Genomic DNA, 17,275 nt, shown 5'->3' with positions numbered 1-17,275 from the left:
AAATCCACATAATCTGAAAATATATACCAAATCGTCTGGTGCTCTTTACTGCTCAATCACCTGATATACAAAGGCAACAACACTAGATTAGACCCTATTGCATTGTATTGGTACTGAAATCAGAACAAATAAATGCTTAAATGACAATTCCTATTGCAGCTTTAGACTATGGAACTCATGTATAAACAAGCCAAACTAATGATGTTGCATTCAATAGTAACTTTGAGAACTGCATCCTCAACATTATAAAGGTACACATGACAAAGCATGATGGATATTTATCAAGGCTTTACTATCATGACGAGACAACATGGAAACCATGAACCAAATTAGAAGTCTGCTTATGGAAATTACAACATGATATAACCTCCCTTGGAAAGAACAAACTAAAACAATAATCCCAAAGCAAACCTCATCACTAAAAAAATTAAAATGACTTATAAGAACAAACCTGATGAAAATAATGTTTTATTTTCAATGTCCTGTGACTTCTGCAAGTAGGAAGATAGGACCATTTGAACTACATGGAGAACAAAATTCTTGGAAGGAATTGTATCTAATATGGAGATCAACGCAGGGTGGCAAGATTCGATCATCAGATGAACTGCAATAAACGATCATAAGTTTGACTGAAATAGGAAGGAAGCAAGAGATGTCCAGAAAGTCCAACTAAAATGCATATCTACACTTTAAACCTGAAATACTTATCAATTCATATAATCCAAGTGTGCCATGAATATGGTAAATAAAGAAATTGCCAATATCAATTCTCAGAAGTGAAATCACAATTGAATAAACAAAATCAAAAAAAATGGAGTAACAGCAAACGTGGCCCAAATTTTGGCAGTGAATATATGAGCTCGTCTTCTTTATCCATCCAACAACGGAACAAAAGGATGGGCTACTACCATCAGTGCAAAAAGATAAATGGCATTAAAGGCAGTAATGGCATAAAAGCACAGCCCCCTAACTTTGAGACCGCATTTACTTTTGCAATTCAAAAACTAACAACGAATAAGTCAGTTAGATTTATAAGGCTAACAAGAAGGGTGAAAACAGAAAAGTCTCAATAGAGACACATGGTAAGGCTTCATCAGGGTTCCAGTTTCAACTAGTCCACATTGTACAACTGTATGCCTAGACGATTTATGCTGGTTATGCAATCTAACATCATTATAAGGTCTGACAAACTTCTCTTCAGCATCAACTCACACCATGATATCCCAACTGGCTTCCTTGAAATGCATAAAAGCTATGACGAGCAGCTGAGTAAAAAAAGAGAAAAAGAGGGGTGTCATAATGTGATCTAAAACAAAAAAGAGAATATGAGAGCTAGTGAAACCGCAAAGGAGGAGGAAGGAGCTCAATAGTCCATACAAACATTCTCAACCATGTGCCTTACCCATAGAACATCTTTACATATATAAGAAATTACTCATAGAGCATTTTAGCCATGCAACGTGGTTCCACAATCCTCACATTACATCATACTAGTATCTCTTCCAATAGTTTTTTAGATCATAATCCTGGCTAACATGCAAAAGTGGATACTACAAAGCCAAGAGATTGATATAAAGTCAAAAGTAAATGTTACACAAAAAATAGTAAAACTAAATCTATTGCAATACGATATTAGATGATGGAGCCAAAATCACATAAGATATCATGCTAAGAATGCAGTGACTTACAATTACTAAGCTTTTCCAAAATGGGACGTCTGCGCGGAAAGCGTCCAATAATTAGTCCCTTCTGAGTAAACATCTGCATTATAAAGAAACTGTCTCAGCAATTTCAACTCTAATACTTCAAAATTCCAAGCTTTATGAGGTCAATTTCTAATTACTTGAGCTCTGTTCTTGCCTTTGCCACTTGGGGACTTGCTGGATAAATCATGATGGTCTTTGCCTCCTCTATACCATTCTAAAGTGGGTTGGATAACCGTCTCCGAGAGAGTGAGGAAAGAGTAAATAATCTAATAAGCAAGCCACTGCTCATCATCTAGTTTTGATGTGCTCTCTATGGCCATCACTGATGCATATCTATAATCAAATTCCCACAATAAACAAAATTCAGAGTTCATTAACCAACTGTGTTTCCATTAAATCAATTAAAGATGGAAGCTTTATAGGACAAAATAAGAAAATAAACAAACTTGTCTCAAGACTAATAGAGTGGGATTGCTTACAAGCGGTAAAGCAGCTGCAACACAGGCCTGCAAGAATTGAAAACAAATTGGGGAATTAGCAGATAAACCCAGAAAAGAAAATCAAAAAATTACACAACAAAGACAATCAAAATCTGGGTTTTGATTAAGAACTTGATAAATACAATTTCCCTCTGAAAACGAAACTCACTAAAAACTTGATAAATACATACATGTTTACACATACAGAACAAATAACAATTAGCCACTTCCAATACATAGTGAACATTCATTCAAATGCATATAATTTCTCATGGAATCCCTGATTAAGCATTTACCAAAGGAAAGCACAAAATTGCAAAATTCTAAAAAAGAAAAACAAAAAATTACAAAGGGCAAGGGAAAGAGGAAGTACTCTGTTCTGGTCAATGACGTCAACGATGACGACGAGCTTGCTGTAGTCCTCGCCGTACCTCTTGAAAGGCTATGTAAACAAAAACAAAGATCAGAGAAGAACCAAGGAGTGTTACAGAGAGAGAAGGTAAATCTTGGCTTTCGGAGAAGACGAAAGGAAAGCTCACCATCTTTGGTTCGGCGGGGCGTTCCTGTGAGAGATCGAAGGCGGAACGTATGAGAGAACGAACGAAAGTGAAAGCTGGGATTTAGGGTTTTCTTACGGACTTAGCCACAGTGCTAGTAGGAAAGAGCCCAAGATACACAGGCCCTAGAAATTACCCATTCTTGGGGAGGGAATTTGTAGTACTTAGAATGACCAAAGAATTCTAGTTACTTTGTTTCTGGTTTGCAAGTGGGGAAGAGATTAGAGGGATTTGGTCCCAGAGTCGAAGACTAAGAAAAAGTATAAAGAATGAAGTGAGAAGAATTAAAAAAAGGGTGGGAAATTTAAGATTTTGCCAAAAAAAAAGAGCGGGCAGTGTAAAAATTAAATAAATATTGAAAACATGTCATTTAAGGCGTACATCAAATGTGTGCAGTAAAATCCTAAATACACATCACTTTTACGGCGTGCAATAAAAGTGTGCAGTAAATGTGTTGTAATATTTACGGCATGCATTAAATGTGCGCCGTAAAAAACTAAATACACCTCACTTTTACGGCGTGCAATAAAAGTGTGCCGTAAATGTGTTGTAATATTTACGGCATGCATCAAATGTGCGCCGTAAAAAACTAAATATACATCACTTTTACGGCACGCATCAAATGTACGCCGTAAAAACCTAAACATACATTACTTTCACGGCACGCGTCAAATGTGCGCCGTAAAAACATATCTTTTACGGCGTGGATCAATGTGCGCCGTAAATTGCGCGCGGTAAAAAACAACTTTTCTTGTAGTGAACCTAGAGTTTGGCCCAAACACATAAAAGAGAGATTTCCTTAAACACTCCCCCTTGTGTTGCCCAAACGCGGTGCTTCTCTCGTTGCCTCGTTAAAAACCTTGCCGAGTAACAAAAACCCAGTGGGACAAAAATAACCTCGGTCGAAGGGGAAAAAGAGCACAACACACCCTTCACGTTTCGAGACCCTACATGTAGACATCTCCCCCTGATGTCTGCATCTCCCCCTGATGACTACGGTCATGGGAGTTCGGGTAACTTCCGCAAACGATGCTACCAACATGTCTCTCGAAAGTGGAATTTAGGCAATGACTTAGTGAGCAAGTCTGCCACACTGTCCTCAGATTGAACCTAGTTCACTTTGATCTTGAGGAGAGTCTGTTGTTGCTGATTATGCTTGGCGTTGTCGCTTTTGATGTAGCCTTGCTTCATTTGTTCAAAACAAGCAGCATTATCCTAAATGCTCGTAGGCTCATCTATGGTAGACTTCAAACCACAATTGTTCGAACATGCGTAATTATGGATCCAATCCATATACATTCACGAACCTCTTCGTGAAGAGCAATGATCTCTGCATTGTTCGAAGATATAGCGACTAAGGTCTATTTCTGTAGACCTCCAAGATATCACGGTCTTTACCCATGGTGAACACTTAACCATTTTGGGAATGACCTTTGTGTGGGTCAGAGAGATACCCAACATCAGCTAAACCTTCCAAAACACATGTCGTTTTGGGATGGGGATAGTAGACGCAGGCCAGTGTTAGCGGTGTTCCTGGTGTGTGATGGGTCCGAATCCATCATCTCTCTGTAGGGATAGAACAAGCCCATATCAATCGTACATCTCAAGTACTGAAAGATACCTTTTACACCAATCCAATGGCATCGCGTTGGCGCACAACTATACCTTAGCTAACAAGTTCACAACATATGAGATGTCCGGTCTTGTGCATTGAGATAAGTACAATAATGCGCCAATTGTACTAAGTAAGGCACTTCTGCCTCTAGCACATCTTCGTCATCATCCTTTCGACGAAGAGGATCCTTTTCAGGATCAAGACTACGGACGATCATGGGGGTGCTTGAAAGTTTGATCTTGTCAAAATGCCTAACCATCTATCAACACGATGCTCAAGTTCCAAACCGAGACATAATCGTGTTCTCCCAAAATCCTTCATCTCAAACTCGGATTTCTAGTGTTCAGCGGTTTCCCTTAACTCTTTAAGGGCTTCTAATGAAGATCATGTCCAACATGAACCGCGATAGAATCCGAAACTTGTTTATGGAAACGCGTGGGCATATCCCTTCCCAATCAAGTAGTCATCTTAGTGAGCGTTTCAACCTCTTTGTAAAACGCGCTCCGTGGTCTAGAGCCACTTGACTTGGGTAAATGAAGTTCACCATGAACCTTCATGTACATTCTGTATCTAGATCCCCATAGAGATACGTAGTGACCACATTTGTAAGCTGCATGATCAGTTATTCGGAAACTACCAAACTGACAGGGTAGTGGAGTGTAATGACATCCATTACGAGAGAATATGTCTCATCGTAGTCTATTCCAGGGCGTTTTGTGAGAAGCCTTGCGCCATAAGGCGAGATTACCATCTCTTTTTCTCATCACGCTTTCTAACGAAGACCCATTAGTCAATAGGTTTTATCTTAGGAGGTGTTGGCATCACTGGCTCAAAAACCTTCCTCTTCGTTAGAGAATCCAACTTAACCTGGATCACATCTTTCCATTTAGGCCAAATCTCTCTACGTTGGCATTCATTCATCAATGGAGCGTGGTTCGATATCATCGGACTCAACAAACTCATGCGCAACGAAATGCGTGACTACATCATCAATTATGATGAAGTTTTTATCCCACGTCTCATGTACACTAGTGTAAGTTTCATAGAGCTCTATATTCTCAGGAATAGGTTCTGACGTTGAGGCGTGCCCCAACGATAACCATAACCCGAAAGATTCTCATGAGACGGATTTTGAGTGTCGATGATCAAAAGATTGGAGTGTGCCAAAGTATCCTTCGAAACCTACGGGCCTCCCATGCATCCTAGCTGGGGCCATGGCCTGTAACGCCAGAGTGCCACTCTCTATGGCGTTGGCGCCATGCCTACCTCTGTGTAGGATGGCGCTACGTCCTCTCGTAGGGACGTCCATCCTTGCAGGCATGTTTGCAGCATATTTGTGTGATCTCGTCACTTTAACAGGGATCGAGATGAGACATAGTGGGGACAGACTACGACAATTCCTGTCGTTCCTATTGAACATTCGTGTTCGTATCTCTCCCTAACGACGGGAAGACTGTCTCATCAAAGTGACATCAGCAAATCTAGTGGTAAGGAGATCGCCTAGCAAGGGCATTAAGTGGCGGACGATAGTTGGAGTCTCAAATCCAACGTAGTTGCCCATTCGTCTATGAGGACCTATCATAGTGAGCTGTGGCAGCGCAATTGGCACATAAATGGCTCACTCAAATGTGCGTAAGTACAAAATACTTGTACCCAGTCACTAGCTGTAACGCAGAGAGACATTGAGTGGCGGTAGGTCGTAGACGAATTAGCATGGCTGCATGCGATATTGCATCACCCCAGGCGGATATAAGCAAATTGGTGCGCATTACCAATGTCCGGACTACCATCGTAGTCGTTTCCGCGAGACCATGTGGGTGTGTTCATGGGAATATAATGTCCAACATTAGTCCCAATGCAATAACCATCGAAAGTCTTCGATGTAAACTCTCTAGCATCGTCAAGTCCAATTGACGGAATAGGATGATCCGGGGAGTGAGCCCGTTGTTGTATGATATGTGCTAGGAGTGTAGCATAAGCAGCATTACAGGTGGACAATGGCACAACACGGGACCAGCATCTTGGCATATCAACCAACATCATGAGATATTTAAACGTCTGCAAGTTGGTGGAATCAGTCCACAGAATCCCTACGGATTCTATGTAAGAACATAATGAGTATTTTCATATCCTTTGCATAGGACGGCCTCAGTCCTAATTTTCCTAAGGAAGTGGCTTTGTAAAATAAGCGAGAGGCCTTAGAAGCAACCAATGAGAGTTTTGGTTGGGCCTGAGCGTTTGAAACGCATATTGAAGCAAAGTTTGTGACTACATCACCCATCATGGTGTCATGACCATGGGAAGTGCCATCCATGGCGTTATAACCATGGGGATTGACATCCATGGCGTCATGGCCATGGGTAGCGCCATATATAGCGTTGTCACAAGGGACTTGGGCGGCCATATGGCGCCCCAAGACAGCTGCAGCGCCAGATGCTGCAATTGTTGCGGTCTTGCTAAGTCCAGGAACCAATTTTTGATTCTTGCTTCATTTCGCTCGAGGGTGTCCATGTGAAGCCTTTAGTAGACGGATCATCATATCATGACCAGGGTGACTTATCCTGTCGAGACAAAGCCAATATGTGTCTAAATCCAAGAGATCTTCTCTCATAACTTTATTGGATTTAATAGCTCGAATAGTGACATAGAGTCCACTAGAGAGACACATAAACTTCTCTAAGATGCGCCTTCGTTCGCAATCATTAGAGGCATTGCAAAGGAACTTATTTCTGTTCTCTACATGCGTTTTTGCATGGAATCCGTTGGCTATCCATAGGTGCGAGTTGCCCTAGGAGCGTAGAGAGTTTTTGTGACATTAATCAAGGTGCCATTTGGCAAAGAGAACTTGGGCTATTCCATGTCCTTGAATTAATACCGATGACCCAGCCATCGTAGTCACAAAGTGACATGCTCATGAATCAAAATGGAGTCATAATGAAAAAAAACTCAAAATTTTATTCATAAGCCAATGAAGTACATCATTGTCTCTTAACCATTAGGAGAATCTAATCCAAATGCTTAGCTAATGCAAAACAATGGTAGTCGTCTAACTTCTTTCGGTAATTCCAACGCAAATGTGACCAGGTGAGTAGGGAGATGTCGGTGGAGCAAAGCTCGCTTAATTACCACTTATCTCAAAACCTTCCTAGACATCACATTTACATTGAGTACGCCTACTTTGAAGAAAGACTAAACCATAGGCATCTACTACAAAAATAATATGGCAATTGCCTACATCTCTTGGAAAATAAAGACTTAAACAGAATTGGCGATCTATTGATCCCAGCTAGATTCGTAGTCTTCAACCCTTCACTCTAGATCATCTTCTTGATCTTCTTGTTCTACATAGTGAGCTTCTCTTGCTTCACAAATATGCTTTGTAGGCGGTGACAAGTTCTTCACGAGCTCTACAAATGTGTGCCCAATGATCAGACACTCCACATTGAGAACATACATCTCTTTGCTCAAACTCCATTGATTGAGGCGCTTTGAAAGCGTCATTAAGATGGCTCTTAGTGTTGGTGGAGCCACCAACATGGCCAGAGCGTTGCCTCCCTCTCTCTTTCCACGTTGACCTCTTCGGTTCTGTGTTCGCCTATTTTGGCGATTACCTTCCCAAGTAGAGCGATTATATGGACCAGAAAGTCCAGAAGTATCCCTAATGTTAGGGTTTTGCTCTTGGCGCCTTCTCTTAGGGGCACGACTATAATTGGATTCCGAAATATGCTCTATTTCCACGGATCTCGAATTATAGTTCTTCACAAGGATGTTGTCATACTTTTCAGTGACATTCATAGCTCCAATGAGCTCATGAAACCTTGTGATCCGTCCTGCAGTAACATCAATTCGATAGTTCTTAGCAACCATCAATGCAGAAACGGGGAAGGTAGAGAGAGTCTTCTCAATCAACATCGCATTTGTGATCTCTTTACCACAGAATTCCATTAAGGATTTAATGCTAAGTGCTTCCGAGTTGTAGTCAAGAACTGACTTGAAATCATAGGAGCGGAGGCTATGCCATCTCACTTCTAGGTCAGGAAGCAAGGAGTCACGGACGTTGCCAAATCTTTCTTCGAGTGAGACCCACAGCCTTCTGGGGTCTTCTTTATTCATACACTCGTACTGGAGCGAATCATCCATATGACGAGTCATTAGGATGATGGCTTTCGCCTTATTTGCCTCTAAGGCTGCTCTATTTGCTTCCAAAGCTTGAGCTTGCTCAACAGTTAGCACGTCCTGGCTAGGCTCGAGAATCGTATCCAGGATTCCATCGGCCTTGAGATGCTAGCGGACATCACGAACCCACCTGTGATATTCAGAGCCAGTTGTTCCCAATGGAGCAAAGTCCAATTTGTTCAGGTTACTCATCCTGAAAGAGAACAAGAAATTAAGGTTAGTTTCGGAGCGTGAAAGGCTACCACGAAAACATATAAAATTTCTGAGCGTAGTCGCTTCCAATAAAATAGGAATTTCCGAGCGTAGTCGCTTCCAAGAAATTAGGAATTTCCGAGCGTAGTCGCTTCCAAGAAATTCAATTCCAAGAGGGGTTGGATTAGATCGAAACAATGATTTGTGTGGTCGATCGTTTTCTTCTCAACAAACTCTTAAGTTTGGAGGACTCTACAAGCTCGAAGCTTGGAGTGAGCACGAACCCCCACAGTTCGGCTTTTGGTCTCCCCTATGAAGAAGAAAGGAGGGTAGAAGAAGGGAAGTTGAAAGTCCCCGAGAAAAGAAGAGAAATTGAATTTAAAAACTCTAAAAAACGGGAACGTTTAGTAAAAAATATCTCGAAATAAGTCGCCGGAAAATTTGGCCGGAAAAAGTCGCAGGAAAAAGTGGGTCGGAAAAGTCGCCGGCGGTCGTTGACCGGAGTTGACCGGGCTGCTGACGTGGCAGTGCGGCGCTGACGTGGCAGTCTGACGCTGACGTGGGCTGCTGACTGGACGCCTGCGTGGGTGCTGACGTGGTAGATGACGCAAGGCTGACGTCAGTTGGCTTCAGGCTGTTGGGCTTCTGGGCTTCAGACTTTGGGCCGAGATCTTGTTGTGCTTCTGGGCCTAGGGTTTCTTCTGGGCTGGACTGGACCTCTATCAGCGAGTTGGAGCAGAGGCTGAGATGCAGGTGGCGGTTTGGGGAGGCAGTAGCTTCTAGTGGCCGGTTCAGGTGACTTCAGGCCGGTTCCGGGAATAATTTTTCCGGTTCCGGATGTCTGGGATCGGTGCGCTGCAGTTGGTGTAGTACGGATGTCATAGGCGGAGGAAAAAGCCTTGAACCGGGCAGAGGAGTTTTTGTCACTTCCGGGGGCCGGTTTGGTTGTTTTCCGGCCGGTTCTGGGGGTGGGGCCGCCGGTTCTGGGCTCCTAGAGTTGAGATCGTCAAGGTGGGCAGCGGTGGTTTCTGGGATTTGAAGGCTATGAATTTAGGTTTCAGGGTTAGGACTTCGTGCTGATAACGTGTTGTAGAGAAACTGAAATTGAGAGGAAATTGTTGTGTATTCTCATTGATAATAGGGGCCTCTTTATATAGAGGATTACAATGCATAGAGTCTGAATCATACAAGGAAAGATAATCTCTAGATTTTTCTAATTAAACCCTATTACCACTAGGTCAAGTAACCTAGAGTTTGGGCCAAACACATAAAAGAGAGATTTCCTTAAACACTTTGGAGTTTTTAAATAAATTATTTATATTGGACCAACTTAACTTATTTTAGAAAATTATTGATATGCTCACGAGTAATTTAATGATTTAGTGTATCAATGTTCAAAATGGCATTTTTTTTAAATGTCGAGCTTAGTGTTGAGTTAAAGCTCACTCAATGCTGAGTTTAAGCTAACTTAATTAGCTTGTTTCTTTATGGGTTGGGATGGGAATAAAGTTGCTGATTTTTGAAGTATTATAAACATCACAAGATGTACTGCTATTACAACATCAATATGAGAGAAATTCTGCAAAAATCATGAAGAGTTAAACTGATACCATGTTCATCCTTTTGTCCCTTACATGTACAACATAGATGATCAATATGTAATTACAACTTTATTCTAGCTAGATTAATATATAACTTCAGTATTGTAGCTAGGGACCAAAGGTTTAACTAGCTAGAATATGTACAGCATATCAACGCAACTTTTTAGTATATCATACGTCTCCATGGCTGAAATAGAAGACTCGAACAAAATGTTGAAGATGATATATCAGACATAAGAGGAAATTGCAGAAATGCATATAAAGCAACAGGGACAATTGCAAAGAAAAATGTAAGATCTGGAACCCATCTTGATCCATATTGACTAGATAAGTAGAAGGCAGTGCTGAAAGCCATCATCATAGATGCTATTGAGATGAAGAGGCAAGTAAGTCCAACCATCAACTTCAAGGGCAAGGACATGAGGAAATCGTTTTCTGCATACCGTGAGGTGAGGATGAATAAGAACATCAACATTGCTGTTGAAGAGGAAAAAAGTGCCACTCCGTCGGCTATGGTGAAGTATAAAAATGCTTTATCTTTCAAAAAGTTTGGCTTTCCAGTATGATCATCTGTGCCACCTGGTATACTAAATGCAGCTGAAAACACAACAGTTGCAATAATAGTCGCAACAAGCAAGCATGAAGTTGCAGTGTCCTTCATCCATTTTTCTCCTTGACGCATTAACGTCCTATGCTCTTTAGTGAATAATTCTTGTGGTGTTTTTCCTTTCTTATTTTCCATCTCTATATATTGAGGTTGCACAATCTTCTTTACTTCCTGCCATTTCAATTATATATAATTAAAGAAGTCACAAAAGCATTTATCCAAGTAAAGCAATCAAGATGGATATAAAATTTTAAATGAATTCATTGGTTTTTGGTTCTATGTATGCATATATGGCAGATACAATTCGTCCTCTGAGTAACCAGATAAATTATTTGGTTAGAACGTACATCAAAATAAAAGGTAAATTAAGGCTACGAGAAGAAGAAGTACCTCAAACCATACTAACTCTCGCTGCATTTGAAGAGCTACACCCGACACTAGATTCAATTGATTTTGAGGTGCTATTTTTGCAGCCATATGCACTATATTATTACCCTGATCATCCTCATAAGTCACTATGACATCCTTGATTGAGCCTATCTCATGCACTAGATTGAAGATACTCGCATGACGATGCAGAACTGCGACATGGATTATAGTTCGATTTTTTTCATCAGTTTCCCATACTAACTCAGGATAAGAGCTCAAAAGCACTTGCAGAAACTCATAATTGCCCAATTCTGCTGCATCAAATATTAAATTTGAGGGATATTTGATCAAACTCATCACGTCATCATGCTCATCTTTCAAAATTTCTTCCCAAAGGTGTTGGACTAGCTGAAGTGCTTCATCAGCTTGATTTGAATTTCCTTTGAATCCAAACTTAAAACTTGGGAGGGCTGAGTTGAAAATTTTGAAGAACATAAGGAAAGGGTTAATAATGATAAGGATAAACAATTAATTTTTAAAGAATTCACTCACATGATTTAATGAGTCTACCCCACATTCCTGGACATTGGGTTCCAAATACTGAAGGCCTTCGAGCCAAGATATGCAAGGCTGTTTTATTTTTCGGCATATCAGTACGTGCCTTGGCTAATGTTGTATCAGTATCTAGCAACTGTAGGGCTAAATCTGCATATTTTACACAAGAAGTTAAGAATAAAAACGTAAACCAGTACACATATGTTCATTCATTGTTTTTTAATCTGGAACATTCCATAATGTCCAAATGCATGTATAATTTTTTTTTTACAATCTGTTCATTATTATTTTCTCTTGACCTGGTTAAATATAAAATAAGAAAAACAAAAATATGATATCTTTGGTATACCTACCATACAAACCATTGTTGACGCACGAAAAGAACAAGTTTTCGAGGTCAGTTTTCTCCAGCGTCCTTTTACTTTTAGGGTACAGATACCATGCCATTTCTGATTGTCCTAACATGGCAGCCATATAGGGTGGTGCCATTTTTTGTCCTCCTCGAACTGTCAGCAAAGAATCATTATGTTTTATCAAAATTTGGACAATCTCTATAGATCCTGCCGCGGCAGCAATGCATAGCGCAGTATTATCATTTTTGTCTTGGAGTGCCAAGTCCTCTTTGTCCATGATTTCGACCAATTTCTCCACAAAGTGAACATGTCTTGCTCCAGCTGCAATATGTAGGACAGTGTCCCATTCTCTTGATATGCTAGCACTCAAAAGTCTCCGATCCTTTTCCAAGATTTGTTCAGCAGCTTCCCAATCACCTTTTAGCGCATACTTATATAGAGGCACACATATCTTCAGGTATAGCTCTCCTGTGTAGTTTCATTATGTAGGCTAAGGTCCTTATATAGAAAATATAATTGATATGTTGGATATAGAGTGGTCAAGATATGTTGCAGTACATTAAGTTAGCTAGTTTTATGAATTTCAAATAGTCCATGCAATTCACCGTCAGATACAACTACATGGATCTACCATTTAATATTGTATTGCTACATTTGCTTTACCAATTATGTCAGTATGAATGATATGAAAGGAAACTAAACTAGAGATGATACATACTATTGTTGTGTTCTAGTAGATGAAGCGAAGGTCTCTTAGGTTTAGGTAAATCTGCCAAAATGTCGATGGTGGTGGCTAATTGGATCCCAATAGGTGGTACATGTTGTTCTTGTGGGATAGACATGATTCCAGATTGAACCTACTGTGTAAACATACCAGCGCGGGCACCTACAAACAAATTATTTCTAGTGAGCTTTAATAGGAATAGTTAACCAAAATTCACATTCTTGTCTTTAATTGAAAGTCAGGAAGAAAAACAAGTGATCAAATAGTATAAAAAAAGGGATTATATATTTTTTAGGGTCACTGAAAATTGTTGTTGTTCTTGTTGTTGCTTTTTTATTTCCTTTAACAAGTAAAATGCAAAAGGAATATATAGCTGGTATTATTTCAGGATGTTCTCTTTATGCTTATAATTGTAATCTGGGGTTCAGGCTCTACGTCCCCCCTTGTATTCTGCAATTTCATTAATCAAGGCTTGAGGGCAGCCGCACCAGCCCCATTTCAAAAACAAAAAAAAATGCAAAAGGAATATATAGCTCCGTTACTTTTAAAATTTAAAGATTTTTACTACTTTTCACTAGTACACCACTTAATTCAGCGATTTCAACCGTTGATTCTTTAGATTCCTATGCAAGAATGTGTCTTCAGAAAATCAACCATATCCATAATCATTTGGTCATTCAAAATTGTGTAAACAAATGTAGTCTATTGGATAAAAAGAAAACGAACATTGTTATAATCAAATGGTTAAATTTTTTGTAGAACTCATGTGTATGTAACTAGAGAATGAATGATTTAGATGATTAAACTATATGTTACACATAAAAACAACCTCACATTTCAAGTTTAAAGAGGTCTTCTCGAAATCATCCCCCCACACACACACAGAGGGTCTTTCTAGTGAGGGATCCCTTTTTTGGCCTTTTATAGGAATATGGCATTAGACCAACTTTTCGGTTATAATTTGACATCTCAATCATTCAGTTTTTAGATCCTAATGTATAGATCACTTTTAAAAACTTTCAGCTAAATTGATTATCGTTAAGGCGTTCAAAACGGCGATTTAAAATTATAAGTATGAACGGTTCAGGTTTGTTAGATTTGGTTCGTCCATTGATTTCATCTAGTTTGATACCTTAACTATCACAGATTTGGCAGAAAATTTGCAGAAATGATCTACATATTATGCCTAAAAACTGAACGGTTGAGATGCCAAAATGTGATCAAAAAGTTTGTTTAATGCCCTATCCCTAGAAAAGATAAAAAAAAAGGGATCCCTTAGTGGAAGGGCCCTATGTGTGTGTGTCTTAATATTATACTAGTTGAGAACTTTCTAATCAACAGTTTGGGAGACCCACTTTTCGATTACATTACGATAAATTAACCGTTATTTGTTTATGTATGCATAAGCAGATGACTTCTAAAATTTTTCTTCCAAATTGCTAATCATTAAGTTATCGAACTGGATCAAATCAATGGACGAACCAAATCTGCCAAACATGAATTGGTCATGTTCATAACTGATAAATCACAATTATGAATGTTTTAACGATTTTCAATTTGGTTAAAATATTGCATAAATAATTTACACATAAATATCTAAACATCTAACAATTGATTTGCGGAAATGTGATAGAAAAGTGAGTCTAACACGAGAAAGAGAGAGAGAGGACGTATGATAAAATTGACTACAAGGGAAGGATCACGAAAAAGTAAAAATATGCAGATCATGCATTCAGCTTATACGGAAATTAAACACATCATTAAAATAACGTGATCAGTCCTATGTATATTCATATTTTTTTAAATAAAATAAAAATTGCATGAAGAAAAACTATGGAAATCATTAAATTTGAAGGTAATATATATATATATATATATATATATATATATATATATATATATATATATATATAATAATAACGTGATCAGTCCTATGTATATTCATATTTTTTTAAATAAAATAAAAATTGCATGAAGAAAAACTATGGAAATCATTAAATTTGAAGGTAATATATATATATATATAACCAAAAACAAACAAATTTGAAGGTAATATAATTTCCTGTCCCCTCATCAGAAATCTAAGATTGCTTTAGATATAAGAAATTGCTATTGAAAATTTGAAACTATTTTGGATAAGAAACAGCTTGCCTGTAATCAAAATAAATCTGTGTCTGTGTGTGTGTGTGAGAGAGAGAGAGAGAGAGAGAGAGAGAGCTATGGTTGCAAAGATTGCTTACAGATCGATATGAAATGGTGCTGTGCTGAAGCAGCAAGTATCACTCTCCTAGCCTGCAGCAAAGCTCACTTTTGCTTAGTCAGTAAAAACCTGAAGCGCATATATATAGGCTAGGGGTCTGAAAGTAGTCGTCGATCAACGTATGGAGCACTGCAGGAAATTTACAGTTTAAGTATATGGAGCTCGCTACCATAAAGCCAGGAAGATCAATCTCTCACAGATTATAGCCTATAAGCTAGTCTCTAAACTAGTGCATAGTGGAAAGACTTTCGGACATGAATGGACCACATCATGATCAACTGAGAAAATAGCTAGAAAGAGATATAATAGCGACCTCACCAGTGAAACTGTGAAAGGAACTAGTGGTAGGTGTGGACAAAAGTATGTGAAGTAATAAAACCCCATATTCCATGGCTTTCTCGATGGCTTTACTAACTGTGTGAGTAATAATAATGCCTCTGAGGTGGAGGAACCGCGACCACAACAATAGAGGACAAAGTAAGCATCATCACCAGCCAAGAAAGAGTAACTCGACGACCAAATTTATTATTCAAGTCTCCCACTAATAATTTCTAAAGGAAATTGGTAAGAAATTTCCATCCCCGATCAATTTGGGGCCCCTTGTATAGTTTTATAGTTTTATAAACACTGCACTTAATAAAATAAAAGGGAAAAAAATACAAACAGTACTCCAATTATGGTTCATTCTAAATTTTCATATCCAACTTTCCGAAACTATCACAATGGTACCTGGAATTCCCAACCCGACCCAATATACGTACCCGCCGTCCATGACGGGGTTAACACGTATGCCACGTGGCATATTTGATGGGTATTTGTGTCATTTACTTACCCAGCTCCATTCTTTAGTCCCTTTTCTTTCTCCCTCTCTCTCTTTGCCTCTTTTGTCTATCTCTCTCTCTCTCTCTCTCTCTCGTCCCCATTCAAATCCAGCAAACCCAGAAACAATCAACAAAGGTGGAGGAAACATGCCATCAACAATGGTGGAGTCCACCCATTAACGATGGTGAAATAGTGAATTAATAGCAAAAATCACTTTCTGACACCAAAGAGAAGTAGCAATCAGCAATGGTGGAGTCTAAGCTCCAACGGAGCCGATTGAGAGACCTCGACAACCTCTTATCTGTTTTCCTCTAATTTTTCTCACAATCACTTTCTTCACACTTAATCCGATTTTGTCTTCTGCTCTTGTTTTCGCCGTTGCGTGTAAAAGAAGGGATTGCAAGAAGAAATCTGGGGAAGGTAGTGTTTAATAGCTCTGAGATTGTTTGCTTTGGGGCTGATCGTTTTTGGGTCGGTTGATTTTAGGGGAGAAATGAAGTGGGTTGTGGGAAATTTTGGGTTTTGATTAGCTTAAAAGGTGGAAGCTTGGGAGGTGCCAATTCCGGCCTCAATTGCGAACACGAGAAGATCCTGATTCCAAAGCTATAGATTCAAGTGAGGAAAACCATTAAAGATGAGAAGATTGCTTCCATGCTCAAGGCACAAGACCAGAAGAAGATTGAAGACGCAATCGAGTAGGCTATCCAATGGCTAAACGGCGCTGCTCCTGACATGGGTATGGCCGTATGTGTGGTGGCATGGAGGAAGGTGTTCCTCCAACTGATGGCAGTGGTGCTCAAGGTTTGAGAGCTGAGCATAGGGACCCAAAAGAGAGAGGATAGGTCTGGTGAAATCACCAGAAGAAGAAAAATTGAGAAAGGAAAGAAAAAAATATTAAAAAAAGTCTAAGTGAATGAAGTGACCAAAATATCCCTTAAGATATGCCACCTGGCATGCCGCTTAACGCCGTCATGGACGACAGGTACGAATATTGGGTCGGGTTGGGAATTCCAGGTACCATTGTGATAGTTTCGGAAAGTTAGGTATAAAAATTTAGAATGGGCCATAATTGGAGTACTGTTTGTATTTTTTTCCCAAAATAAAATCAATAAAAAAGACAAATTACGTTTAACTGTCTGTAGTTTGCTTCATATTACTTTCTATTTTTAATTATGTCGATCCACTAAAACTAAAGAAAACTTCCGAAAAGAATTTCAAGTTTAACTAATTCCAGCAACGAGTAACATTTGTACATGGAG

General features: G+C 39.3%; 1 protein-coding gene and 1 long non-coding RNA gene across 2 annotated transcripts; both read right to left on the bottom strand.

Annotated features, from left to right (window-relative positions):
• Positions 1–455: 455 nt before the first annotated feature.
• Positions 456–2,847, bottom strand: LOC133728784 (uncharacterized). Its single transcript, XR_009856008.1, has 5 exons — positions 2,725–2,847; positions 2,559–2,627; positions 2,186–2,212; positions 1,689–2,039; positions 456–1,265 (listed from the first exon to the last, which is right to left on the bottom strand). It is a non-coding gene; the product is annotated as an uncharacterized LOC133728784 (long non-coding RNA).
• Positions 2,848–10,316: 7,469 nt separating this feature from the next.
• On the bottom strand, positions 10,317–17,061 carry LOC133732970 (ankyrin repeat-containing protein At5g02620-like). Its single transcript, XM_062160571.1, has 6 exons — positions 15,175–17,061; positions 12,929–13,096; positions 12,211–12,678; positions 11,855–12,007; positions 11,324–11,772; positions 10,317–11,104 (listed from the first exon to the last, which is right to left on the bottom strand). The coding sequence occupies exons 2-6, from the start codon at positions 13,050–13,052 to the stop codon at positions 10,490–10,492; spliced, it is 1,809 nt and encodes a 602-aa protein (XP_062016555.1). The 5' UTR covers positions 13,053–13,096; positions 15,175–17,061; the 3' UTR covers positions 10,317–10,489.
• Positions 17,062–17,275: the final 214 nt, after the last annotated feature.

The sequence above is a fragment of the Rosa rugosa genome, chromosome 2 (genome assembly GCF_958449725.1).
Source record: "Rosa rugosa chromosome 2, drRosRugo1.1, whole genome shotgun sequence".
In the NCBI taxonomy this organism is placed as follows: Eukaryota; Viridiplantae; Streptophyta; class Magnoliopsida; order Rosales; family Rosaceae; genus Rosa; species Rosa rugosa.
The sequence above is the reverse complement of the archived record's forward strand: the minus strand, read 5'-3'. Positions and strand labels throughout refer to the sequence as shown.

Bases quoted from the DNA above. Each gene is read 5' to 3' on its own strand.
- LOC133732970 (XM_062160571.1), bottom strand. From the start codon at position 13,052: ATGTCTATCCCACAAGAACAACATGTACCACCTATTGGGATCCAATTA. The intron at 12,679-12,928 runs GTATGTATCATC...GAAACTACACAG, and splicing joins TCTACTAGAACACAACAATA to GAGAGCTATACCTGAAGATA. The intron at 11,773-11,854 runs GTGAGTGAATTC...TTTTCAACTCAG, and splicing joins GGGTAGACTCATTAAATCAT to CCCTCCCAAGTTTTAAGTTT.